This window comes from Balaenoptera musculus, chromosome 1, assembly GCF_009873245.2.
Source record: "Balaenoptera musculus isolate JJ_BM4_2016_0621 chromosome 1, mBalMus1.pri.v3, whole genome shotgun sequence".
Classification (NCBI taxonomy): Eukaryota; Metazoa; Chordata; class Mammalia; order Artiodactyla; family Balaenopteridae; genus Balaenoptera; species Balaenoptera musculus.
Window position 1 is genome coordinate 160,732,915 of NC_045785.1, and position 27,445 is coordinate 160,760,359.

Sequence of the window (27,445 nt, forward strand, 5' to 3'; positions counted from 1 at the left end):
ACAGGATTCGTCTATTTATTGATATTAAGACACTTCCCAGCAGTAACTGCTGTAACAAGGACTCTAAAGGTAATAAAATGATAACATCATAGACAAAGCGTTGGGAACATTCCTTGCAGAGAAAATTGGCTTTTCCTCTCTGGCCAGAGTGACCAGGCGCTACATGCCGTCCCGGGCGTGACCTCCCGGTCCTGAATATATGCGCCCCGTCATCCGGCTGGGCCCTCATAGGACTCCAGGCTGTGGGGTGAGGGCAGGGGCCTTCCCCAAGCCCCTCCCACGTCTCGGAACCTTCCGCAGCTCCTCTGGACCGATTTCCCACGTCTCCTGTTGGTGAAGCAAGTGCTCACGAAGGGGTGACCCACGGCCTGGTGACAAAACAACCAGCACCAAAAAGCTGTCCTTCCGCTTCACAAAGTAAACACAACACTTTTTTATTCTCTTTTTTTTTTTTTTCAGGAAAGAAAAGTCTCAAAAATATATGGCACTAGAGTGTAAAACTGTACAACTGCATCCAGTTACCATTTCTTCCAGCTTCCAGGCCACGGTGCCCAGGCTTCCCCTCAGATGTAGAGCTGATGGGAGGCCAGGGTGTCCATGAAAGGCCGTACCAGGTTGTCCGTGGAGAAGTAGAAGATCAGCCCGAACGTGATGGAGATGGGGAGGGCAGGCAACGCTTTCTTGAACACGGCGAGCAGCAGGAGGGTCAGACACAAACCCTGCAGGACACAAAGGTGAGGGGGTTGGTGGTGACCACGGGCGGGGACGGGGGACGGGGAGCAGTCAGTGATGGTACAGTGCCCGGGTTCAGGAGCCCTGGACACCCCGTCGTCTTCCCTGGTCCTCTCAACAGCTCTGTGAGGTGCCTGAGGGCAGGAGTTCTCACCCCGTAGCAACGCCCTGCACATGGACGGCTGAACCAGAAAGCAGGCCTCCTGACCCCTAGAACGGGGCTGCCACTACCAGACTACCTCCCCTGGCTGGCTGCTGTAGGGACGTGTGGCCTGATGGTGGGAAGCTTCCCCCAAGGGGACGTATATTTATACAAGAACTGGACGGGCTGGACTGAAAGCCAGCAACGTTCTCAGCAGCTGACACCAAGGGAACCAAGATGCCATGTGACCCCCCCCACCCCGGGAAGCAGGCACAGTGGCTGCCTATCCTGTTCCCACCCCAGCCAATGCAGGCAGTGGCCCAGGGTGGGGACAGGGAACCAGAGTGCCTGCCCTATCCCTGGGGGGAGCAGGAATTCAGGGCAGACGATCTGGAAGTGCAGGAGCCTGGGAGTTCACTACCCCACCCCTGACACACACTGGGCAAACACAAAATGTCCAAAGAACTGGAGCCTCAGCCCTAACGTGCCACGTGCCACCCGGGGTTCACCAGGCAGAACACCGAGTATGCACCGTTCAGAGCCTCCACCTCTCCAATCGCCATAAGACGGTTCCCCACCATGTGTATCTGGCCATGTTAAGTGACATACAGGTCTCCAAATTTCACTGCTGGGGTTCAAAGTGATGGGCCCCCGTCTCAAGTCCCAGGAGATCCCATGGGGGTTCACAACCCCATGGTGCCTGGGTGGCATGGAGGGAAAACACACAGCCCTGGCTTCAGAGACTCGAGTTCAAATCATAGCTCGGCCCTCACAGCTTTGTGCCCACGGGCCAGGCCCTCAACCTGTTCCGTCTTCTGTAAATCTCAGGTCACCATCCCTGCCTCACAGGTGCCGTGAGACAAATGCACGGAGCTAGCCAAGACCTTGGCACCCGGCGCACAAGCTCAGTAATGTCAGAGCCCCTGGTCGCTCCTCCCCTGTGCTGTGCCTCCATCTGTTGATGACCAGAACCTCCTGTAAACCTCGGTCTCATCTTGAGGATCTTCTTGGCAATCCTGCCCAGCCCCTCCAAGGGATGACAGCACCTGAAAATTCCCCTGGGTTCCTGGGCCCCCCACCAGACCCTCAGGGTCCCCATTGCCCAGGGCTGGGCGGGGAGCATCCCCCAGCCCACTCACGATGAGGATGGCCACAAAGCAGGCCAGCGTGGTGTTCCAGTCCCCACTGCCCGTGGCTGCCGCCTTGCCCACCAGCACGCTGTAGAAGATGAAGTCTCCGAGGCCGAGCTTCACGCCCCCTGTGTGGTGGAGACAGAGGGAACCCATAGGTCTCGGAAGCCCCGGGAGGAAGCGGCAGAGACGGCTGACCCCAGCCAAACAGCCCAGGTTCTCTGCCCAGCCCAGGGGCCAGAGTCCTGAGGAACGCAGAGGGCACATGGGGTAGTGTCACTGCCCAGCTCACCTCACCTGGACTCTGGGACAAGGACTGGCTGCCTTGGAAAAACAGCAGCCAGCGGGAGAAAGGGGGAACCTGTAGCCTGAGTGACTTGCATTCTGGGCTGTGCAAAGCCAGCATTTCTGATAACCAAGTGCCAAGCACCAGTTTTACTTGAGTTAAGACAAGAGCGAATAAAATGCATTGTCCGGGGCTGATGGGAGGCTACCCAACTGGGCACTCAGTTTGAATTATAAATGCTTTTTAGGAAACTTAATTTCACTCCTTTCAAGAACATGTACAATACCTGAGGTTCTCTGGAGACTCATGTCCCTCAAAAATAGGTAAATGTACACTGCAAATCAACTGAACTTCAATTAAAAAAATAAGTAAACATAATTTGTAACTAGTGTATCCACTACTGATAAGGAAACAAGAGCTTCTAGAATGCTTTCCTTTGTTTCCTTTAGTACAACCGCCCTGTATGCTTGTTTATAGGATAATTTTATTCATCACCGACAATAAAAATGTTTACGAAACAGACTTGAATTGAGGAGGTCTGCATCAAGGAAACACGCTCTGCCCCGTCGGCGCCCCTCGCCTCCCTTCTGGGCTCCAAGCAAGAGGCACCTCACCTTGGTCTGTCCCTTCCTCCACGCCCCCTCTTCTCTGACTTCAGGTTCCTCACTTTGGCTCCTGCCTCGGCACAGAGCAAACACTCCAGTTTTGTCACCTTACAGCGGTGACTTCTCTTGCCGTGCTCTCTCTCGCCGCTACCCCCACTCCTGCTTCCCTGCTCTCTCCCCTCCCTTCTCTCTTCTTTTTCAATCAGTTCTTTCTCAAAGGAACTGCGCTCACCTCCCAGGCACTTCAGAGATCTGTGGCGGCAGGTCCCACATCCCCCAGCCAACGTGCTCTGGCCAGGCCACCGCCCAGCCCCCGTGGACACCCTCACGCTACCTGTCCGTCTCAGTGCCCTGTCCCCTGGCTGGCTACTCCCCGGGGTCCTCCACAAGCGCCCTTCCCTTCATCCCGTAAACGTCACCCACGCTGTCCCTCTCGCTCTCCGTTCCGACCCTACACCTTCCCTGGGTACCTTCTGGGGACCCACAGTTCTGACAACATGTATATCCTGGTGACTCCCACTTGGGCCTCCAACCCCGACCTTCCTGAGCATCCCCCCCCTTTGTGTGTCTGTGGCGTCTCCATCTGATGTCCTGCAGAGCCTCCCACCTTCCCCCGTCACCCTCCACGCCTCCCTGCCCATCCCTTGCCCAGCCAAGTCCTGCCAGTACGTCCCAGGTATGTGGTGGCACCACCTCCTCTCAGCCTGCTGCCTGAGCTGGGCCCTCATGGCTCTTCCCGCACCTGGTCCCCCAGCAGTCTGTGTTCCTTGCTGCTGCCCGGGATCTGTCTGGGATGCCGCTCTGCTCACTTCAGTTCCCTGCAACAAACCACTCACGGCTCCCCACAGCCTGCAGGATGAAGTTCGAGGTCCCGTGGGCGCTGCTCACCCTTAAAGGCCTGGCCCCCAGCTGCCTGGGCCACCCAACCGCCCGGAGCTCCCTGAAGGCCTCCTCCTCTCTCATCTGAGCCTTTGCCAGTGCTGCTGTGTAACAAAGAATCTAACTGGCCTTTGTCCCTGGTTCCAGGAGGGAGACCAAATCCTTGGAATTTCCCCAGTAACAGGAGTGTCTTTGTTATTCAGGAGCCCCTTGGATCAATGCAAATGAGAGGATCAGGACGGCGCTGGTCACCAGAAAGACCACGTGGTTATGAGATAAGGGGGTTGGGACTCTGGGCCAGACCAACCTCTGGGGAGAAGAGGGAGCCTGGAGATGAAGTCCAGTCCCACGAGCAATGTGGCTCTTCATTTGGCTGGTCCTGATTTGTACCCTTTGTACTGAAACTGTAATTGTAAGTTTAGTACTTTCCTGAGTTCTGTGAGTCGTTCTAGCAAATTTTCCAACCTGGGGGGGTTGTGGGAACCCCCAGATTTGTAGCCAGTTGGTCAGAAGTGCGGGTGGCCTGGAGACCCCCAGGACTTGTGGCTGGTGTGTGAAGGGAGGGTGGCCTTGTGGACTGCGCCCTGGTGGGATCCGTGCTGACTCCAGGGCTCAGTGCCAGGCCTGGGCTGCAGCCTGGCAGCCTGTCGGCCGGGTGACTGCCAACTTGTCCTTCCAGGCCCACCTCGGCATTATCTTCTTCCCCATGTCTGCCCTGAGTACTTGAACCTCCCCCCGCCTGGGCTGCTCCCACGGGAACTTCTCAAGGGCAGAGGCTGCTTTAACCCTGCAGCACCTCCCTGTTCCCATGTGCCACGCGGCACATAGTAGGTGGTCCATAAATGTGTGCTGATGGAATGGCTATTTTAATCCCCTTGGGATCACAAGCATATGTTAGAACGTCTCTGGGTGCGTCTTCAAGACGGCCTTCCACACCAGCTCCCCCTGCTCCCAGACACCCGGGGCTCTGCCTGGGGGAGTCTCCACCCCAGCTCCACAGCCCACTGTCAGTCCCCTCACGGAGCCGTGCTGCTGGCACCGACCTGCCCAGCCACTGGGACGCCCTCCGGCCACGCAGGCGCACTCTCCGCCGGCCACAGGCCTGCCCTTCTCCCTCATGGCCCTCCTCCCACGCAGCTCGAAACCCTCCCCCACCCCCCACGGCTCCCACTGCTCACGGGACACAGACCAGCATCCCCGTTTTGATCCAGAAGGCCCCTCAAGTCCCTGCCTGCCTCCCTGCCCCATCTCTGCACTCGGGTCTCAGCGTCCTGCCTTCACTTGCTCTAACTCACCGTGCCGTCTGCCTCAGGGTCTCTGCTCCCAAGGTCCCCTCAGCTGGAAACGCACCCCCGCTGTGCGTCCCCCTCTCCGAGTTCCAGTGGCTCAGCCTCTGGAGCTCAGCTCAGAAGTTACTTCCTCAGGCGACTTCCTCTGACCCCTTGAAACAGGTCAAGAGCCCCGTCAGTGCTCCCCATCACCCCGTGTTCTCCTTCACGGTCCTCCCGGCTCCGGGGAGGGCGGTCAGTGCCCACGCCCGCATGGCTGCGTCCCCCAGAGCCGCATCCGCACGACCGCCCCCCAGCGCACAGCGGGCACACAGCTGGTACTCAGCCAACGTCGGTCACACGCGAGGTGCAGCCTGGGCGTAGAAGTCCCCGCGGCCTGCCAACAAGGCTGCGCCTTTGCAGGCTCCTCGACTTTGCGAAGCCACCTCTGATGTGAAAGGGGCTCCTCCCCTCGCGCCCTTCTCCCCTGACCTCAGGGAGCCCCACCCGGGCCCACGCAGGCCATCTGGACACCTTACTTTCCTCCTCCTCCTCCAGCTCCTCCCCCGGATAGCCAGGCAGGGGGGGCTCAAAGATTTCAGGGTACGAGGGCTCCCCCAAACTGTCATAGGAGTCCTCTTCTGGGTGTCCGGCGTCGTGTGAGCAGAGAGCAAGGGAGAGAGACAACAGCCCGTCAGAGGGTCCTCTGAGCCCAGGGCTCCCCTGCCCTCACCATCCCCCTACCCCCCCACCACCACGCCCAGCCCGACCCAAAGAGGATTCTCCAGTCCACACAGCAAGGGAAGGGAAGGGAAGGGAGAGGAACGGGGCCGGGGCCGAGGCCGAGGAGCGCGGTCCCACCGCACTCAATCCCCAGGGCGTGTGTGTCCAGGGGGGCTGGTCTTCCCACCTGCCCCCCCGGTCCTCGTGCCTCCCGCAGAGGCCAGGCCAAGCTGAGCTGGATGTGGTGAAAAGCCACCCCCGATGATGAGAGGCTGTCAGCCCCCTGATACTCACCCATCTCTGGGTCGTAGGGGAGCTGAAGGGCTCCCTGAGAGGAGGGGTCCAACTTGGCCATGCCCACTGTCCACACCATGGCGGCTGGGGAGGGAGAAAAGGGTCAGGCCTCAGGCAGTACTACCTGTGGCTGCCCCCAGGGCCTGGGAGGCAGGCAGGCCAGCCTGTGTCCCCAGAAAGCTTGCACGGGACCCTCAGTTCCTGTGGGTATTTGCTTATGCCCCACTGCTAGGGGGCCGCTGGGGGTCCAGACTCACTGACCAGGTGTGGGCAGGCGATGCTTCTTCCTGTCTTTTTCTGCCTCCTCACAAAAACAATGATAATGTTATTAGTGAACAAGTTTGGTGAACTAATTATGTTTTTGTTTTATTGTGGTAAAAAAACATGTAACATGAAATATGTCATCTTAACCATCTTTAAGGTACCGTTTAATAGTGTTAAGTATACTCACACTGCTGTGAAAGAGATCTCCAGAACTTTTTTTGTCTTACAGAACTGAAACGTTGTACCCACTCCCCATCCCCCAGCCCCTGGCAAGCACCATTCCACTTTCTGTTTCTATGATTTTGACTACCTAAGATACCTCGTATAAGTGGACTCATACAGTATTTATCTTTCTGTGACTGGATTATTTCACTTAGCATAATGTCCTCAAGGTTCATCCATGTTGGAGCACGTGTCAGAATCTCCTTCCTTTTTCAGGCTGAATAATAATCCATTCTATGCATATACCACATTTTGTTTATCTGTTCATCCATCCACAGACACCTGAGTTGCTTGCATCTCTTGGATATTGTGAATAGTGCTGCTATGAGCATGGGTGCACAAAAATCTGTTCAAGATCCTGCTTTCAATCCTCTTGGGTCTATGTCCAGAAGCAGGACTGCTGGATCCTGTGGTACTAACATGTTCTCTCTCTCTGGCCTAGAAACTCTCTCCTGAATTCTTATCCCATCTCTCGAACTCTCTATCTGAGCGTCCAGTGAGCATCTCAAACTCAACAAGCCCTAAACGCTCTCAACAACTGCCCTCCGACCCACCCACCAGCCTTCTCCTTCTCAGTAAGCAGCAACTCCATCCTTTTTGTTGCTCAGGCCCAAAAAACTGACAGTAACCTTGACTCTCTTTCTTACAACCTGCACCCCAACCATCAGAAAATCTCGCCAATTCTGCCTCCAAAATGTCTGCAGAGTCCAAGCACATCTCAAGGCCTCTACTGCTGCCCTGGGGCCAAACGCCAACATCTCTCTCCCGGATTATTATTCAGCCTCCAAACCTGGCTCCTGCTTCCACTCTTGTCCCTGATACAAACTTCGCGGTCCTGTTAAAACGTAGTCAGGTCAGTCCACAACCTTCCAGTGGCATCACATCTCACTCAGCAATAGAAGCCACGTCCCCACCATGGCCTAACAGGACCTGACCTCCCCCGCTCCCCGCTGGCTCCCTCTGCCTGGCCTCGGGGCGCTCCGAGCACACCAGGCCCACGCCCATCTCAGGGCCTTTGCACTTGCTGCTGTTCCTTCTGCCTGGAGTTCTGTCACCAGATATTCCTAAGGCAGGTCTCTGGTCAAATGTCACCTGTGACACAGGGCCCCCTTGACCACCTTCTGTAAAACAGCACCCCTCACTACCCTGGAGTCCTTCACGCCCCCCCGCTTTATCTTTCTATGGAGCTCTCACCTCCTGACTTCTGTTGGCCTGTTGAGTCCCTGTCTGCCTCCCCTCCTAGAATGTAAGCTCCATCAGAGCACAGAGATGGTGAGCGGAAGTCTGACACGGCTCAGTCTTTCCATACACGGTCTCTGCTCATTTTTTAGGCTGTGCCTGGAATGTGCTTTCTCACCCTGGGGCCAGGCCGCCAACGGCTCTCCACAACGAGCTCGGTTCTTCATTTGTATAGAGTGCCAACTCTAGCCATTCATAGACTGTTTCCCAGTGCGCCCTGCAGACAACTGAGCCCCAGAAATTCAGGCTCTCTACGTGAATAACAGAGGGGAGGGCATGAAAACCACAGCGCTGTGAGCTCCCTGAGGCCTGGGACCTTGTGGATCTTGTTTCCATGGCAACCCCACTGCCCAGCACAGCGCCCACCACAAAGTATGAATTTGATGCATGTCTGTTGATGCCTTTGTAAGTACAAATCCCCGAGTGCACTGGCCCCGAGGCCAGCAGCAACCCCGAGGGCATTCCCTTCAGAGACTTCACTTCAACCAGCCACGAAGCTGTTGAAGCAGCCCAGGGAAAGGCAGGTGCACCCTCCCCCACCAGACCCCCACCCTAAAGAGTCCCTCTCCAAAGTCCCTTATCAGGGGCCTGGAGGGCTGAGGCCTTGGGCTCATGGGAACGTGGCCTGTAGCCACCACATGCCACTGGAGCTAGGTGGGAGGAAGCTGCGGGGCAGGACCACATCCCCTGGTGCCCTCTTCCTGCTGTGACTTTCCAAGTTTCTTCCTGTCTAAGAGCAAGACACAGCCCACCTTCGTCTCGGAAGGTGGAGCCCTCCTGGGGTCACCGAGGCTGCCTCATCTCCTTTCGTCAGGGAAAGGGTTAACTATCTCCTCATCACCTCTGAAAGCCATGTATGTATCATATACTCACATGAATATATCAGGGCAGGAAATATGGGCTCGTTTCTCTCCTGGGCAGTTTCTACCAGCATTCTCAGCGGCCCTTTGGGGCACAGCACAGCCACGAGATCTGGGAAAGCAAAGACGCCCTTGGCATGTTAAGAAACATGTTTACTGCCAAGCAGTCCCCAGAGAGGAACCAGCCCTCTAACACCAGGCGTCAGAGCGAGTGTGTCCCAGAGCCCCAGGACGAGGCTCTCAGACCACGCCCTGCTGCTCCAGCAATCCTACCCCCGGGTTTCAGCCACGATCCCTAGAGCCTGCATTGGCTGGAGCCCACAGCGGGGGTCTGAGCGGGGTCTAAACAGGCTAGCTGCAAACAGGGAACTGCTGTGTGCCTCAGAGACCAGAGGATGGGCTTGAAGTCCCACTTCTCTGAGCCCCAAATTCCTTATCCTAACAACGTAAGAAGCAGTACTGGTGATGGTTATCACACTAATACAGTCGGCTCTCCATATCTCTGGGTTCCGTATCCATGGATTCAACCAGCTGTGGATCAAACATATTCAGAAAAATATCCCAGAAAGTTCCAAAAATCAAAACTTGTATTTGCTGCACATCGGCAGCTATTTACATATTGTTTATGTTGTATTATGCATTTAAGTAACCTAGAGATGATTTAAAGTATTCGAGAAGATGTACGTAGGTTATATGCGAATACTACATCATTTTATGTAAGGGACTAGAGCATCCTCAGATTTTGGTATCTGAGGGGGTTCTGGTACCAGTCCCCCGAGGATACCGAGGGACGACTATACTAACTGAAGAGCAGCTAACATTTTGGGTGCTCGTCATTTATCGGTACTGTGCCCAATCTCAGGGTTGTTCTGACGAACAAATGACTTCCAGTGTGCAAAGTGCTTAACGGTGTGAGTGCTCAGTAAACATCTGCTGTTATTAGTAACCATATCAACAGTCATGATTCCACAGGACCCCGTTTGTTATTTTACAAAGGTGAACTTTCTAGAAAGGGGACCATCGAGGCCTCCCGGGGCGGGGGTGGGGGGAGGGGGGACTTCTCAACACCCATCACCCTTGTCCAGCAGTGAGGACTCAGCCCTGGACGTCGCTCCATGGCCCACCCCTGCAAGCTCATGGCCCACCTACCATACACAGAGATGGCGCCCAGGATGACCCACGCAGACCACTCCGGGAGGTACTTGATGAACACCAAGGCCATGAGCGCGCTGATCATGATGAGATAGGCCTGCTGCAGCACCAAGGGGCCCTTCCAGTGGATGCACACCATGCCCACCGCCCCGAAGTTCCAGAAGGTCAGGAACAGGGTGGGGTAGTCCATGGCCACATTGTAGGTCTTGAGCACTTCCCTGCGGGACCACAGTCAAGGCCGTGAGCTGGGAAACTCAGTGGAGATGTTAGACCCTGACACAGTTCAACACCCTTCCATCATTAAGTCCCAGCCTGGGTTCTTCCAAACTCTGGCTTCATTTGCTGACATCTCCTTCCCTGTTTCCATGAGCCCTACATGTAACCACTTGAAAAATTTATGAAACGGTGGGAAGTACCCCAACGTCTCATCCTTGGGCTGGTTCCCGTAAACGTGAGCCGGCATGACCTGGAAGACCCTCTGCCTGTGGAAAAGGTCCTTGGAAAAGTGTTCTCTCCTGTCCCTCCAATCTCTTTGGGCCCCTGGGTCAGGCTGATGTCCCAAATCCAGGGCAAGAGAGATCCCTTTCCCCATAAACTAGGAGGCAGCCAGGCCCAGCCCGAAGGTCAGAATGTAAATTTTGAGGGGTTTCTGCCCCTGAATCCACCCCCCGCTGGGGTTCACAGAGAACCTCCTCTGTGATGGCTCTGCGTTATTTGTTTTAAATCAGGAACCAGAAGGAGACGTGTGGCCCAACTCGCAGCTCCACTCCCGTGTCGAGGAGGCCGGGCTCCTGGAGCAGCAACGTGGGGAAGGTGTGGAGACCAAGGGGCGCTCTTCCCTCCCAGGTCCTTCAGGCCCACCCGTACCACAGGGTGGGGGGCTCCTGAAGGACCCTGTTGCCCACCGGCTGCCACTCACCCAAGGTAGATGTAGGTGAAGAGGAACAGCAGCATCAGGGAGGACACGATCAGCCAGCCGTGGATGAACTAGGCGGAAACAGGCAGCATGACCGCCGGCCCCGGTCCTCGGGACTGACGCCCAGGCCTGGAAACCCTTCTTCCTTAGGCTCCTTCCTCCCTGACTATGGTGGAAGGCGGCCATTGTACAGATAAGGAGGGCACAGAAATTCAAGGAGTTCTCTCCAGGTAACCCAGCAAGCATACGAAGGAGCTGGAGCTCCTTCAGATCTAAACACCTAGCACTCTACTCGTTCACTTGGAAAGGACACGCCAGGCACATTCCGTGCTCTGGAGATAAAGCTGGCAAGGTGTCTGCCCCCAGGGGCTGCAACCCGGTGTGAGGGCAGTGGGACAACAAACACACAGACACATGTTAGCATGAAGTGATAAGGGCTACGAAAAAACCTTGGCTGGATAAAGTGACAGGAGACCCACTGGGGTGCTACTTTATTAGACAAGAGTGGTCAGGGAAGACTCTTGAGGCAGCCTGTTTAGAAGAGTCAGCGCGGGGAGTCACTGCCCACCTGAGGGCCTATAGACAGGTCTTCAGAAAGACACGTTCCTCCTCCCCTGGCCAAATAAGGGAGGGTCAAGGGCGAGGGTGGGGCTGATGCTAAACCAGTCCTTTAGCCAGCCGTCAGCGGCGTGGTGGTCACCGCTACCAGCCTCCCTGGAGGACAGACCCATCAGTCACCAGCTCAGGCCGCTGGGGACCTCAGCAGCCACCTGGTCTGTCTGCCATGCCGTGCGCACCACCCAAAGGGGAAGGGGCCGCCTCCGGAACGTGCTGACCCTCCTCATCCCACCTGGGCCTGCCCAGTCCACTGTCATCTCCTGCCCGCGTCACGGAGTAAATCTTACTGAACGGAGGGTCGAGCTGCCTCTTAACAGTCCCTGGGAGTGGTCGCGTGACACCTGCTGACCAGAGCGGTGCCAGCTTTTCACTGGCCACGCTCCTTCTAGCTTGTCCTTACGCGTGCTGTATCCTCTCCTCCAAACACAAAGCCCTCTACCCTGCTTCCTGCCATCCACGGCCATCCCTGCCCCAGTTACGAACTCTGCCTTGTTTATACAGGTAGCTATTTATTGAGAAGCTCCAGCTCTCGGACACTCCCCTCCCACCGCTCACCCCCATGGTCACCCCCAGATGGGACGGGGCTCATCCCTCTAGACGGAGCCTCCCCATCTGTCCCTACCTGCTCCACAGATGGTGGCAGCCTAATATCAAGTGCTGCGCACGCCTGCGTGTGAACGGTTTTAAATCAGATAATGTCTAGTTCAACTTCCCTTCAGTCTTCAGGGTTTCAAAGCCTTCCTTGGGAGAAAAGCCTGAAACCCGTGCCTAAAAGCTTACGGATTTCTATGGATGATTTGGGCCACGTGGGACTCAACTCCCCTGTTCCTCCCTGGGACTGCCCCGCAGTGCAGGGGGCCCACCCGAACATCTCCCAGTGTTGGAAGACCTCGGCACAGCAGCTGTACATCTCCAGCCGAAAGGTAAATGGGAAAATAAAAATAAACTTGGAGGAGAAGTATCGGGTGAAAGGAGCCTAAAATAGAACATCTCATTTCTTCGGAAGGAGAAGCAAAATAAAATTAACTTCTGAATGTGAGAAATAACCCTATGAACACTGCAAAGAGGAACTCAAGTAAGTGGGATTATGTGTAAGTTCAAAGGACAGGAGTATTAGGTAATCCATGGGGGGGCAGAGGTGGGGTGGGAAAGAGTACAGGCAAACCTCAGTGAGGTTAGGGTTGGGTTCCGGACCACAAGAAAGAGAGTACGCAAGAAAGTGAGTCACAAATTTTTTGGTCTCCCACTGCACGTAAAAGTTAACATCTATACTATACTGTAGTCTATTAAGTGTGCAATATATAGCATTAGCATTATGCTAATTAGTATTAGCAATAGCATTATGTCTAAAAAAATTTTAAAACAGCATTAATTAAAAAATAATACTGGGGCTTCCCTGGTGGCGCAGTGGTTGAGAATCTGCCTGCTAATGCAGGGGACACGGGTTCGAGCCCTGGTCTGGGAAGATCCCACATGCCACGGAGCAGCTGGGCCCGTGAGCCACAACTACTGAGCCTGCGCGTCTGGAGCCTGTGCCCCGCAACGGGAGGGGCCGCGATAGTGAAAGGCCCGCGCACCACGATGAAGAGCGGTCCCCGCACCGCGATGAAGAGTGGCCCCCGCTTGCCGCAACTAGAGAAAGCCCTCGCACGAACCGAAGACCCAACATAGCCAAAAATAAATAAATAAATAAATAAATAAAAAAGAAAAATAACAAGTGACAAGTGTTGGCAAAGATTTGGAAATAAAAAAAAAATAATAATAATAATAATACTGTTGCAAAAATGGCACCAACAGACTTGCTCAATGCAGGGTTGCCACAAACCTCCAATTTGTAAAAAACGCAGTGTCTGTGAAGCCCAATAAAACGAGGTATGCCTGCACCAAAAATCAGGGTCTATTTTACAGAAAAAAAATGAACTCTGTTAAAAAAAAAAAAAAAAAAGACCCAGGGTTGCTGCCAAAGAGGCACTGAGGCGTGGCAGGCAGGAAGAGGAGAGCAGGCGGACCGGCGCTCACCTTGTAGCAGCGGTACTTGTAGAGCACGACCAGGAAGATGGTCATGACGACAATGACGCTGATCATGATGAGGGTGTTGAGCACGGAGTTGAGGAGGCGCTGGCCCACCGAAGGTGTGTCCTCGGTGAAAGGTGTGTAGATGCTGAGGGAGGGGCAAGGGCTAGGTCTCTGTGCCCTGCCTGCTTACACGCCTCACCCCGAAGGAGCCTGGACCTGGGGGGCAGGTGCCCTGGGCACCCCTGCTCCGCAGCACCGTGCTCTGGCTGCCCTGGCGAGCGCTGCCCGCCATCCCCATGAGCTGCCCTGCCTTCCCGTCTCCTGGCTCCTGACTTTGGCCTATGACTGAGCCGATGTAGCCGCACGGAAGGGCCTGGCTGGCCTCACCAAGGCGTCCCCTGGCCCCCACACCAACTCAACCCTCCCCTGGAAGTGCTTCTCCCTGCTGACCCCAATCCCCAGCTCTGGTCCAGGGAGACCCACCAGTTCCCTACATCCACTTCCTTATCGGCCCCATCCAGCCTAGGATGCCTCCGCCCCCCCTGCTTCCCCTACCCACACCCAGCGTAACCCAGGAGCTGCACAGGCAGCTAATAAACTCAGAAGGCAATTCATTGATCCCTCGCTCTGGACGTAGGGAAACAAAACTGCCTGCGAAGTTCTCAGGGTCTCTTAACGTTTTTCACCCGAGCTGCTCTGAGTCCCCAACAGACTACAAGCTTCCTGAGGGCAAGGGCTTCTTTCTCTACTCTTTTCATTAAAAAAACCATAAACAAAATTTAACAAAACTCCCTAAAAAAAAAAAAAGATGTTTAGAGAAGGTACTCAGCAGCAATTACCACAGGGAGGCTGGGGGGAGGGAGCACAGGGAGCCCTCCCATTTTCCCAGGCCGCTGCTTCTGCCTGCGTTTTCTTCATTAAAATAAACAAAATCTCCTGTGCAAGGCTGGAAGTGAGCTAAGAAATCATCTGGTCCTCCTTGGTTTACATTCATGGGGATATGAATGAGAGGCCCAGAGAGAAAGCAACTTGCTCGTGGTCACCCAGTGACGGGTGGTACAGCCACACCCGGGACGGAGAGCTTGCCTCCTGCAGTGAGACCCAGCGTGCGTGCCGTGCCGGAGCGCTGCCCCGAGGGTGGCAGGTGTTCCTCTAAGCCCTTTACGTGGATTAACTCACTCAATTCTCCTGGTAACCTTGTTATCAAACCCATCATACAGATGAGGAAACTGAGGCCGAGAAAGGTTAGGAATGTGCCCAGGCAGGTCACACAGCCAGGAGGCAGTGGACGGACCAGGGTGTGGACTCAGGCAGCTCCTCGGCCCTGCTCTTCACTGCTGGCATGGGGCCGCAGGTGCAGTGGCCAACACAGGCTGCACTCCCCTCCCCCAGCTCCCCCTCCCCCGCCCCGCCAAGCCCCCAACTCACAGCTGTCCATTCTTCTCCGTGTAGAAGCGCACGGACTTGATGGTGGCCACCACCACGATCATGCACAGCGTGACAGGCACAAATAGCATGATCACGTGCTTTGCCCCATATTTCAGGGTCAGCTCCTCCTCCAGGCCTGGTGGCCGCCCGGGGACCCCGCTGCAGGCGTAGCGGTCAGGGTCCTCCTCATGGTCCTCCTCGCTCTCCTGGCCTCTCTGTGGGAAACCACGCTGTGAGGGCCACGGAATGCCCTCCCCCGAGGCCTTAGCGACATAGCGCACGGGTGTTTTGGAACCGGAAACGAGAAGTTTGAATGTTGCTTTCCAGATGTAAGAGCCAGTCTATGGGCTGTAGTTTAGATGTGGGAGTGGTGGAATTGCAGGACATTTGAAAAGTTTACGAGGACAACGAGAGATTTAAGTTGGCGCTGACCACCACAGATGCAGGAAGGGAGGCCGCTTTGTTGTGGAAGAGGACGGTCCGTTTAGCTGTGGAAGAGGACGGTCTGCAGAATGGGTCTGGAGCATGTCTAAAGATCCGTCCCCTCCCTCAGTATAGGGACTCAGGATGCCACTCAGTTCTGTTCACATGGCCACACTAATTCGGCAGGCCAGGTGATAGGAGGAGGGCAGAAATTAAACACTGTTGGTTGAAAAATCACAAACTAGAATGGTCAGCACACATGGGGACGTGGGGACTCTCTCTGATTGTGAATAAGACACTGGGAATTTGCAGAGGAAGAGATTACTTTGAACTTTTTGCACCCCGTCCCGCCCCCCAAAGCAAGCATGCAAGATTTGCAGCTCTGAAGCAAAGGGGCTAACTGGGCATCAGGCGTCTGGGAGGACCTGGGTTACATATAAATGAGGAGGCAGCGAAGGAGGACAGGACGCCTGCCAGGCGCTGGCACACACTGATCTGCAAGGATTTGTTTTGGAATTGTGGCAATTCAGGATCATTAGCTGCTTTGTTAATTACATTAACAGCCAAGACAAAGCCAAATGAAACAAAAATCAAAAGTGGCTGTTCTTTGTTATCAGTTCTTTGCAGAGAGAATTCCACCTATGTAGTCATCTAAGAAAGGAAAACTGTTAATGAACAGGAACTGAAATAGCTGAAATGCACAAGAACTCCAGGAGATAAAAGACAAAGCCACTAGCAAGAAACGGGCTAAGGAGTAGCTGTGCAGTGGCCTTGAGCTGGTGAGATTTCTCTCAGAGCCCAGAGGAGGATAGGAGAAGTGAGCTCGAGTTTCAGCAAAGGGAAATAAGGCTGGCTGGAAGAAAAAATTACTATAATGGGCAAAACGAAGAATGGAATTTAGGCAAATTCAGATGTTGTTTTACCCTCATGAGAAGGGAGGTGGCTTGGCTAGATGACTCTCCCAAGTATATCCTCCACTTCATACTGTTACAATCTCCTGCCCTGCGGGCTGCAGAGGTAAAATCGCAGTGCAGCCCACCCCTCCTGCTATGCGCTGAATGTTTGTGTCCCCCAAATTCACATGCTGAAGCCTAACTCCCAATGTGATGGTGTTAAAAGGTACGGCCTTTGGGAGATGATTAGGTCACGAGGGGGGAGCCCTCACGAATGGGATTCGTGCCTTATAAAAAGGGCCCTAGAGAGCTCCCTCACCCCTTTTGCCAGGTGAGGACACAGAGAGAAGACAGCTGCCTATGAACCAGGAAGTGGGCCCTCACCAGACATCAGATCTGCCGGCACCTTGATCTTGACTTCCCAGGCCCCCAGAACAGTGAGAAATAAATTTCGGTTGTTTGTAAGCCACCCAGTCTATGGTATTTTTGTGATAGCAGCCTGAATGAACTAAAACACATCCCCAGGCTCAAAAGTCAAACATGAATCAGGTAACCTCTTGGTGACCATGTCTGGCCATCTACCAAAAAGGTTCCCTCTAGCAGTTTCCTCCTACCGTCCTTTCGTCTCTGCGCTGCCTGTCCTGGCATCCAAACTCACTCTCAGGTTCCTGTGGAAATAGTAACCTGCACTAGGAAGGTAAACCTAAGGGGCAGGGCCAGGATGGAGAGAATCACTCAGTCCATTGCGGAGTCGATCTGTAATAGGTTGTGCCTGTGCAGAGTCTACTCTCAAGCCTTCACAGACCTAGGATCCACCATGGTGGGCCACCCGCCCTTTTGGCCAATTCTCACCTTTACCTTCCCCTCCCTCCCACATCAGGGAATGCCTGATTTCTGGCCATTAGGACCCCAGGGACCTGTCCGGAGGCCTTGGACTGCTGGTGGGAACCTACCCACTGGGCGGCACCCTCTCCGTTCTCCAGGGCCTGCCTGCCTTCCTGGCAGGAGCGCGGCATGGGGCTCTCAGCTGACATCAGGGACGTCCGCTCGTCACACACTTCTTCCTCGCTGTCAGAGGCCATGAATGTGAGCATGACCCTACCTCCGAAAGTGCCTGGAAAAGGAGCACAGGGGACCTCGTTCCACTCTCCTGCGAGGCAAAGGCCGCGGAAGGTGAGAGGCGGCCTTAAGACCTGCACACAGGTCCTGCCCGCAATGACCACCCAAGACGCGCTTGTCAAAGGACTGCTATAAAGCAACAGTCCCCAGGAGCCACTAATGAGGCTGCAGCAACCTCGAGAGGGACTGGCTAGAGGAGATCCAGGCCACAGGGGGCAAAACCCCCAACTAGAAATGCCAGAGCCACTCCAAACTGTCAGCACACTCACTCATTCAATCAACAAACATCTGTTCAGCACCTATCATGTGCCAACGACACTTTTGTCGTAAAAAATTAAAAACCAACCATCCAATGTGACAAATTATATAATCCAGGTGTTCACCAAGAGGTACAGAAGCACAAAGAAGGGACTAAAACGCAGAGATCAGAAGTGTTTTCTGGAGAAGATAACATCATTTGATGGAGACAGCTTTTCCTAGGTGGGAGGGAATGGCAGAGGGCGTGAAGAATGTTCCAGCCTGAGCCCAGCACTGCCGGGGTTGGGGTGGTGATGCTGTATGCTGTGGAGGTGTGAAGGGTCTCTGGTGCCGAGTTCAGGAGGTGTGCTTCATCCCCCAGGACAGAGGTGACAGATCAGATCTCTGGTTAGAAATATCAGTCTGGCCACTGACTGAAAAAGGAGTAAAAAGAAGGAAAGGTGACCTCCCTGGAGACAATTGTGGGAAGTGAAGAGGGCCTAAGGTGGCAAGAATAGATGGGAGTAAGGAGAGAGAATCCAGAAAGGGTAGGAGGTAGACAGACAGGACCAGATGTGGGGGCCAAAACGGGACAGAGTCCAGGACTATGGCCAGACAGGGAGTAGGATGGGGGAGGCGGGAGAACAAGGTTTCAGAGGAAAGACTGTGAATTTGATCCAGGAATCTGCTGAATATAAGTGGGTTAAAAGGGGGAAGATGCCTGGGAGGCAGCTGAGTGCCGGGGCCTGAGGTGGAGGGGAGGGAGATGAGAGTCATGAGTTTAGAAGTGGCGGCCACGGGAGCAGTGAGCTGAGACCACGAGAGGCGAGCGTGTGTGTGTGTGTGTGTGTGTGTGTGTGTGTGTGTGTGCGCGTGCTGGGGAAGTACAGCTGAGCGTGGGACCCACAGGAAAAAACAAGGCTGAAGGGACCATACGGGAGGGAGCCTGTCCCCCGGGACTGCTGTGCCGCAGTGCTGTGGACAGGGCAGCACCACCGGGAAGCCGGGGCAGCCCGAAGCCCTACCAACATCCTGGGCAGGTCAGCTGGGCTAGCAGCAGGGCCAGCTCCCCCAGCACCTGCTTCCTGGGACCCTCGGGCGGCCTCACGCCACTCGGCACAGTCAGGTCTGCTCTCAGCTCAAAGTTCATCTCCACGTCAGTTGCCCCCAAGAATTTATGATTTTCAAGTGGAGCAGGCAGGTTCCTTCTACTGAGTCAGCCCCAGTTCTGTTCATCTTGGCAGGGTCCGAGGCTGCTGCTTTCTTTGAAGACAGTGCCCCAGGCCGTGGCCTGGATTACGCCCAGCTGGACTTCAACTCCATCCCCCAGTACAGGCCCACGGCAGGGCCTGACTCTGCTCACCCCACGGACTCGGGCCCTCACAGAAGGCTCCCCCGTGGCTCTCACAGGGATCTCAGAATGAGCGAGCTAAGCTCCCCAGGGCTCAGCAGAGATAAGACAAGCACAGGAGTGACAGCAGTAGTGACATCAGTAGGAAGTACAGTAGCTGCCAGGAGGGGTGACGAGGGCGCTGTGCTACTGCAGTTATGACTAAGGCGGGGCGGGCGGGGGGAGTCTACCAGCTGCCGGGGGCAGATGTCTCAGATCTCCAGGAGAAAGAGCGACGTGAAACGGGCCTCGAAGGTTAGGAATATCTTGCCAGGCAGAGACTGAAGGAGGTGGGGCACCTGGAAGTAGCCTCGTAACTAGATGGTGGGATGGGTGACCGGGTGGGGCCGATCCTGACGACAGCCAGCAGGCTGATGTGGCTGAAGCGTGGGGACCAGGGAGGCAGCGGTGGGAGGTGGGACCATCCCAGGGAGGGGCGTGGGGGCCTGACCGGGGAGGGGGAGCTGAAGCTAGCAGAGGGGGCCAGCCAGGGTTTTGGTGCTGAAGAGGGCTGTGACCGGAGTGCACTTTGTGGGAGCAGAGGGCCAGCTGAGCCCTCCCGCCTCTTCCCGGGAGCCCCCAGGACTAGTGTGGCCTAGGGCCCAGGAGGCGGATCTGCTCCTCAGTGCCCAGGCCTGGGACCAGCAGAGTCTACCTAAGAGCCCAATTTGAGGGGACACGGCTTTGCAGCCCCACAGGCTGTGAGACCTTGGGAAGTTCTTAGCTTCCTTCATCTGCAGTAACGGTAACGAAAGAAACTACTTAATGGAGACCCAGGAGGGAAAACTTCAAAGCGCTCCTCCTCTGCAAGGCGGGGCCCCGCCAGATAAATCCCAAACAGACACCTGCCTGGACCCAGGAGATCCCCTCGCTACCCACTCTGGCAACGGTGAGTCCATCCTTACTCAAAAAGGGATACCCGCACACAGAGCTGGCTGCCTTTCTTCAAGCTAAACCAGGACATTCCAACTGGAGCAGTGCAGTGGCTCTTTCCATACTTTATTCTGTAGCACGTCAGATTTGTCTGGGGCGTGAATTAATAATTTAGTTACGATCTCACTCCTTCTATTCTTCCCACGCCTCTGGAGGGCCTGTGATTCGTCTTTACCGTGACTGGAGGGGCAGATCAGGAGTCCCTGCATCTAAACGGCAGGGCTGCACCCCCAGGGCAGAGGGCAAGCTCACCCTTCAGAACCACAACAGCCGCAGCATCCTGGCTGCCTCTTCCCCTAGTAGGGAAATGGGCAAACAAGGAGTGAAGATGCTTCTTGGAAGGAGAAAGGGAGCTACGGGGCGGGTGCGGGACAGAAAAGCGGGGACCCGGATCAAGTAAAGTCCTTCCAATTTCCATTTCTTCAGCCAGTCACCAGATCCCAGGAAAGCACTTCTGCCTCCCAAAGTCTGTGAAGGACGCGCCTAGGGAGAGTGAGCTTAAAAAAGGACTGTATCCCTTCCATGCGGCATTGCAGTGCACAAAGGCAGGAAGTCAGAAAACTACAAAACATGCTTTTCCATCCACCACATGTAATTCATGGCCTCCTCACGAGAAAACAAATGCTCCCTGAGCAGATTCCTTCCCTCCTTGCGCTCTGCCCAGGACTCCCAGAAAACCAGGGCACAGAGGGGCTGCAGCAGGGAAGAGCTGGTCTTGGCTGTGGCTCTAATCACAGCCCTCTGCGCCTGGTGGTCATGAGCCCAGGTGGAGGTGCCTCTCGCAGCTCCTAGCACCTGAGGGCACGGCTTAGGACTTTCAGAAAGCTGTAAGATGCTTGAGATGCTCAAAGTGGTCCAAGCCACCTGAGGGGTGGTGACAGAACAGCTGCTGAGCACTCACTATGCACTAAACACAACAGTCAGGTACGAGGTACTGCTATCCTCCTCCATTTCACAGATGAGGAAACAAGATTTAAAAAGTGATAGGTTCAAAGTCATCCTTGGACCTAGGTAGTCAGGTTCTGGGCTCTTAAACGCTACGCTAGGGTGCTTAATTTAAAATGCAGATCCTAAGTTCCATCCTGGCCAGAGGTTCAGGGATCTGCATTTTGAGATGGTCCCTGGGCAATTCTTAGGCTGGTGTTAGACCTTCCCTGGAGCTGCTGCCGAGTAACCAGATGCCCCAGCCAGGGCCCAGACTTGGTACTGGAAGTGCCCAGTTACAGTTCCCCTCCCTGTCGCAGGGGCGGGGCACCTCGCTTACCGACCTTGGCACACCTACTGCTCTGTACAACTTGCTCGCTGAATGGGGGCGTGAAAGAACGAACCGTCCTTTCTCCTGAATACCCTGTGCCCGGTCAGAGAGCCACTGGGGAGGCGGATGAGCAGGAGCTTTTCAGACTAGGAGAGCCACAGGGGGAGAAGAGAGTGGTCTGGCTGAAAAAGTCCCCAAGCAATGCCCACCTCGAAGGAGGGTGTGGTAAAACTGGGGCTCAAGCGTCGCTGGTGCAAACTGGACCAGCCTTTCTGAAGGCAGTAAAAATCGAGGGCTTTAAAAACATTCATACTTTTTGATCCTGAAATGCTACTTCTTGGAATTTGTCCTAAGAAAATAATAAAAGATTTACATAAAAACATGGTTGTTGCATTTATAATTTTTTTTAAAAAAGTGAGAATGACCAAGATGCCTGACTCTGTATGATAATACATCCATTTGATGGGGTCTAACATATGACTACTAAAGATCTCACTTCAAAGAATATTTACTAAAAAAAAAAAAAAAAAAAAAGAATATTTACTAACATAAAAAAACAAGATGTTAAATCTAATAGATATAAAACTTGACATACATAATTATCTGAATTGTCTTAGAAAATGCATGTATATGAAGGATTGGCAAGAAATATTACAAAACATTAAAGGTGGTTATCTTTGGATAGTGAGATTGTGGGTGATACTTTATATTTTTCTGCATTTCTCAAAGCTTCTATAATAAACATGGATTGTGCCTGGCGTTTTTTGTAAAGCTATTAATTTTTTAAAGGGAAATAACACGTATCAACATTTAGACAGATTTTCTTCCATCCCGCCTTCTCCCACATCCTCTCTCCCTGGACTGGGGGGGAACAGATGGACTCAGGAAGCCGCTTTTACACCTTCTCCTAACCCCTCCTATTACCTGGTTCCTGAAGGAGAACAGAGCAGCTGGGATGTACTCCTTTTGCTTCTAAGTTGGAATTGAAGACTGATGATACTCTGTAATCCTTGGAGGGAAAAATCACCACTCAAATGTATGCAGATAAACAACCTTCTTGCTAGATGTTTGTCCACATCAGAGCACCAGTGACGCCAAGAACTCCTGCGGGGAGGCTGACTCACAGGCAGGTGCTGGTGGGACTGGGTGACTCTCCTACTGCTGATGTCAAATCCTATCAACCACATAGCAACCGGCTCTCCGTTCTCTCTGATGGAGCAGCGGGAAAATGCAGAGAAGCTAATGGGAGGAACAGGTGCCTAAGACTGCATTCTGGAAACCCTTCCCAGAACAAAGCACTGTGGCTGAAAGCTCCTTGGATTAGGATGTAAAATCAAACATCCAAAGAAGCCACTGCTCATTCCCCCCGCCCCCATTAATCAGCTGAATGGGATCCAAATGCTGAATGAGCCAAACCAAGGGAGTCTGACCCAGAGAATTTCCCCAACCTTGCTTATGTCAGCAGTTCCTGCAATTATTATAGAAACCCTGGTGACCCAATTTCCTCAACCTGATTTTCATTTCAGAAAAATGCAAAGGTTTTGACCTTAAAATTTAAGGCCAATGGACCTAAGTAGAAAATCGATTCCTACCTAAGTAGGAAATCGATCTTTAAATGTCATAGTAAACACCAGTGCCTCATGCAAAAAGATGGAAATTTCGGCTCCAAAAGAAAATTGGGAGTCACTGCACTTAAGACAAACAGGTGGTCAGCAGAGAAAGGCTTGGATCCGGGTACTTGTTTTCTTGTTTTCGCAGGCCTAACTGAACAGTGCCCCGCACTTTCTTTCATTATTGAAGGATAGTTGACTTCCAATATTACAGTAGTTTCAGGTGTACAACACAGTGACTTGATAGTTTTATAGATATTCCATATAACATTATTGTAAAATATTGGCTACATTCCCTGTGCTGTACATTACATTCTTGTATCATTTATTTTATACATAGTTGTTTGCACCCCTTAATCCCCTTCCCTTATCTTGCCCCTCCCCGTTTCCTTCTCCCCACTAGTAACCACTGGTTTATTCTGTTGGTCTGTTTCTGTTTTGTCACATTTGTTCATTTTATTTTTCAGTGCTCCCCTCAAAGAGGGTGGCATTGGTTTTAAATGGGCCTCTTTCTATGGTCACACGGCTACTTCACAGAGCTCCCATGACCCCTGGGGTGTTCCCTGCCTTCCCTCATACCAGGGAAGAATTTCCTGAGCTGAGGAAATTCCCTTAGAAATTCCCACAGCTTGCCTGCCTGTCTCCCCCGACCATGTACTGGCCCTGGCTGACCTTCATCCACCTGTCCATCCACCCTGCCCATACTCTGATGCACATCACTTGCCAGATGGCTCTCCCCAGCACAGGGAGGTGGCCTCGGCCGGAGCCAGGGCCTGAGTCCCACAGGGAGGCCCTGAAGTCCCACTCCGCCCTCCCAAGTCACAGGCCCCAGGCGACCCTATGGGGCCTCCTGAAACCTTGATCCAGGCTCTAGATTTACCTCTGTCTGTCCTTTCCTACTCAGAAGTTCCCAGGAAACATTTTCTCTCATTTCCTGAAGGAGCCTGGAAAAGGGGCGGTTTGGAAGTGGCAGAGGGAAGCTGTGAAGGTAGCCACTGTTGAGTAGGGCCCAGAAAAAATTGTGGGTTTTTTTTGTTTGTTTGTTTTAATGAGAAGCAGTAAGCCAGTGGTCAAAAGCTGAGCCTTAGAAACGGACAGAGTTCCAATCAGCTAGCTGACTGATGCAAACCACACGCTGCGACAAGTGGCCCGCACACTCGGGCCACTTCACATGGCCCCTGTCCCCTTCTGTAAAAAGCAGGATAGGCACACTTTGCAAGATTACTGTAAAAACTAGAGATAATGTGTAAAGTGTCTGGCACAAAGCTCAATAAACGGTAGTTATAATGAAGATGAAATAAAGGCAGGGGACTCAGTGAGAAAGGATAACAGAAGCCTGTTGATGGCCCTCTTGGAAAGCTACGATCTGCTAAACCACCAGACACACGAGTTGAGCACCAAGGTCACGCCTCATCCAGGCCCTGGGTGTTTCCACTTTAGCCCCAGCCCAGGGCACGCTGGCAATGTGAACATTCTGTCAAACAAAAGGGCAAGTCCGTAGACTGATGTCAGAGCTGGCAAGGACCTTAAAGGCCATCCGGTCAGCACCCCATTTTCCATTTAGGGAAACTGAAGCCCAGAGGGACAAAAGGACAAAAGGTTAAGGGCCCATGACCAGAATCCACAGTTACAGCTCAGGTCTCCAAATTACCAACAAGGAGCTCTTCCCTGCTGCTCAAAGTACTTGTGAGGGTCACATACTCAGTGGCCCAGGGCCATAGTCACACAGGTAGCCTACAAAACACAGATGAGGTCAGGATATGTCTCAGCAGATACGGTACCGCAGAAAGTGAGCACCCTTTAATTTTTCTTCCCACTGCTCCAGAAGACTGTATTTTAGCAAAGACAAATGAGCAACCCATTCTCCCAGGCAATGAAGAAACTGGACAGAAATGATCTCCCTCCCTCACATCTGGTCCTCCCTTAGGATCAATTTGAAATTACTTTTCCCCAGACTGTAGTAACACAGCAGCCTCACCACCTCCAGGTCAAGAAGCCAACACTGACTACACAGGGCTTGAAGACCCTGTCAGATCCAGCCAGCTCAAGGTGCGGAGAACCTCTCAGGCCCTGGCCAGGGGCAGTGCGGAGGGTGTGCCAGCCTCAGAGCCCCTGTATTCCACCCCCAGCCCCACCCCCAGCTGCTGCAGTCCAGGAACAGGTGGAAATACTGGCAGAAACATTTGTTGTCTTGCCAGTCCCCAACTAAACAGTGTCTAAAAGTCAAATCAACAGCTGAAAAACAGCCAAACATGTCTTCAATAGAAACATAATGTGACCTACACACACACTGCTTTGGTTTCTTTATAAAAATTTTTTTTTTTTTTTTGGCTTTGCCAGGTAGCTGCTAATGGAGACCACATAACAATGTCCTGGGCGGTAGTGCAGTGACATGGGTAGGGCATGAGTGTGGGAAGCCTGCTGTGCAAAAACTCAAAAGATGAAGGAGACACAGCCAGCTGGGTTCAAATCCTGGTGCTCACAGTCACGGAAGCCACACAATAGGACAAGCCACTTGTCTCCCTGAACCTCAGTTTCCCCTTCTGTAAAAGGGTAAAACTAAGAACGGCTTCAGTGTGACTGACGCTCTTAAGACAACTGTGACAACTACTGTACAAAATGGCTTTTTATTGTATATGACAAACATAAGTTATGTTATTGTCATTATTATCAGTGACTTAGAGAGAGGCCAAGGTAAGTGGAAGCCTCTCATTTGGCAAAGCCCGGGGGTGCAGCGGGGCTGTGAGTAGCCACAGAGGAGCTGGGGGAGAGGGGCGACGGGCCCCCAGGCACATCTGAGCGGCAGCCCCTGGCCACGCTCTTCCTTGTCCTCCTCTTCCTCAAACAGACAGGCTCAGGGCATTCACCTCCCATGCATGCACATGTCAGACTCTAGACTTGGTGCACGGATACTTCAACACCAAACGATACAGAATTTTTCCTAAAAACCTGACACAACATCCATCCCACTCCACGGCAACATTCCACCAAGCCCCCCACCTCCAGCCTCTGCCCTGAATGCTCCCCCTCGCACACCCAGGGCACAAACCTGGATGGCCTGCCTGATGGGTGGCTGAAGCTGCAACTCTGAGCTGGAGACAGGACCCGAGGCCCTTTCACCAGCCGGGCTCAGAAAACACCGCTGCTAACACATTTCCCTGTCCCACACAGCCACATTCACACAGAGGGGAACCTGAGGCTCACACACCAGAAGCAGCTTATACGAAGCCTTGTAACTACTGCCAAAGGTCTTGGCTGAAGTCCTTGGAGACTCAGGTGTCTACAGAATGGGGTCTATGTAGAAGTCAGGGGCATCCATACCGGAAGCCGGTATGGATGCCGGCTGTACCGGGGCACAGGGGTCTGTACCGATCAGTTACTCTCAGGACAGGCTGGCAACCCAAGCTGTCAATTTTGGGTCAGGTTGGCTCTGCAATCGTTCTGGATGGGATGGATCCTCTCAGGTTCTCCGTCTGTAAATGAGGATGCAGGTACTGCACCAATCCACAGTTCGTACCGTAAAAAGGGAATACTCATTAAGTCACAGACGGGGGCATTTCATCCAACTGTCAAAGGGCTGAGGTCTAGTCCCAGGGCTGGACAACAGAACTAGAGTCCAGGACAACGGGTTCTAAGCCTCGCTCTCATATATCCGACCTGCGTGACCTTGAACAAAGTCACTTTAGCTCTGTGGGCTGAGTTTCTTCACTGATAAAATTTGGGATGGGAACTAGCTTCTGTTTCGGGCTTCTTCAGCTTCAAAAGCTAGATTCTGCGAGTCTCCTCGCAGCTGTAAATGCCCGATAAAACGGCCAAATACCGCTGATAACGAAACTGGAGTCTCCAAGCCCGGACCTGAGGTCCTGTTCCTCACGTACGCGGGAAGACCTCCGCCTTCCCTCCAGCCCCCGCCAAGCAGTGCCCGGGCCGGGTGCCACAGGCCGGCAGGACTGGGCGCCCATTAGGTGCCAGCCAGGAGAGAGGAACACAATGCCGCGTCCGCACGCCTTCGAGACCCACGTGCACTGCTCCTTTAAATGCCCCGGCCCTTTAACAGCTCGCACCGCACCCACCCCGGCGGGGGCTCCGGCGGCCGGGTGGACCGGGCCCTGCTGAAGGCCCGAGGCCTGGGACCCCTCCCCGCGCTCCTTCCACTCCCCAGTTCCGGGCCGGCCCCCATAGCCGCTGTCCCGGCGCCCTCCCCTCCCCGGCCGCTGGGGCCGCAGCCCAGGAACCCGCCAAGGGGCCGCGACCGGCCGCCGCAAACGGCGTGCGGAGGGCAGGGCCCGGCAAGCGGGTTGCGGCTCCACCCCGTGCCCTTCGAGCCGCGGGAGACCGGGCCGAGACCCGCGCGCCCGTTCCAGCCCACTCACCTGCTCCGCCGCGGCGCTCCGGCAGTGTTTACGCAGCTGGCAGAGCGCCCGCCGGACCCGGCGCCGGCGCAGACCCCGCCCCCGGCCCCGGCCCCGCCCCCGCCCCCGCCCCCGCCCCGTCGGCGACGCTACGCTCCTTGGTCCACGTCGGGGCTCCGACCGGAGGCGCGTCCCTGGAAAGGCAAGGGGCGCGAGAGGGGCCGGGCCTACCCCGCTGCGCCGCAGGGACCCCGGAATGGACCTGACGTTGGACTGAGCACTGACCTTAGAGTGAGTGGAGGCTGGGCCTGTACTGTAAGAAGGCCTTGGCAGCAGCATCATAGGGCGGTAGCGCATTTGCTTCGTGGACAGTCTCCTGTCTTGTAGTTTTAGGTCCCCGCATTCCAACCCCCCCACCCCACCCCCGGGATTTACTCACAATAAGGGAGCACTAGTGGC

General features: G+C 54.2%; 1 protein-coding gene across 5 annotated transcripts; it reads right to left on the reverse strand.

Annotated features, from left to right (window-relative positions):
• Positions 1-27,072, reverse strand: PSEN2 (presenilin 2). Of its 5 annotated transcripts, XM_036867271.1 has the most exons (13): positions 27,008-27,026; positions 21,949-22,033; positions 21,338-21,373; positions 17,044-17,204; positions 14,775-14,989; positions 13,350-13,491; positions 10,716-10,783; positions 9,794-10,014; positions 8,658-8,756; positions 6,060-6,143; positions 5,582-5,683; positions 2,014-2,132; positions 1-719 (listed from the first exon to the last, which is right to left on the reverse strand). In XM_036867271.1, the coding sequence occupies exons 4-13, from the start codon at positions 17,182-17,184 to the stop codon at positions 564-566; spliced, it is 1,347 nt and encodes a 448-aa protein (XP_036723166.1). In that variant the 5' UTR covers positions 17,185-17,204; positions 21,338-21,373; positions 21,949-22,033; positions 27,008-27,026; the 3' UTR covers positions 1-563. The 5 variants fall into 5 exon arrangements, 3 of the variants coding, with proteins under 3 accessions (XP_036723166.1, XP_036723183.1, XP_036723174.1); XM_036867288.1 differs by lacking the exon at positions 27,008-27,026 and having other exon boundaries at positions 5,582-5,680; positions 21,949-22,114; XR_005021595.1 differs by lacking the exons at positions 1-719; positions 27,008-27,026 and adding an exon at positions 5,070-5,215 and having other exon boundaries at positions 5,582-5,680; positions 21,949-22,124.
• Positions 27,073-27,445: the final 373 nt, after the last annotated feature.

What these genes read in the sequence shown, in the direction of transcription:
- PSEN2 (XM_036867279.1), bottom strand. Translation starts at nt 17,184, where the DNA reads ATGCTCACATTCATGGCCTCTGACAGCGAGGAAGAAGTGTGTGACGAG. An exon ending in TTCACCTACATCTACCTTGG is followed by an intron (nt 10,015 to 10,715) that starts GTGAGTGGCAGC and finishes GTGGTCCCGCAG; the next exon opens with GGAAGTGCTCAAGACCTACA. An exon ending in TCCTGCCCTGATATATTCAT is followed by an intron (nt 6,144 to 8,657) that starts GTGAGTATATGA and finishes CTCCCTCCCCAG; the next exon opens with CCGCCATGGTGTGGACAGTG.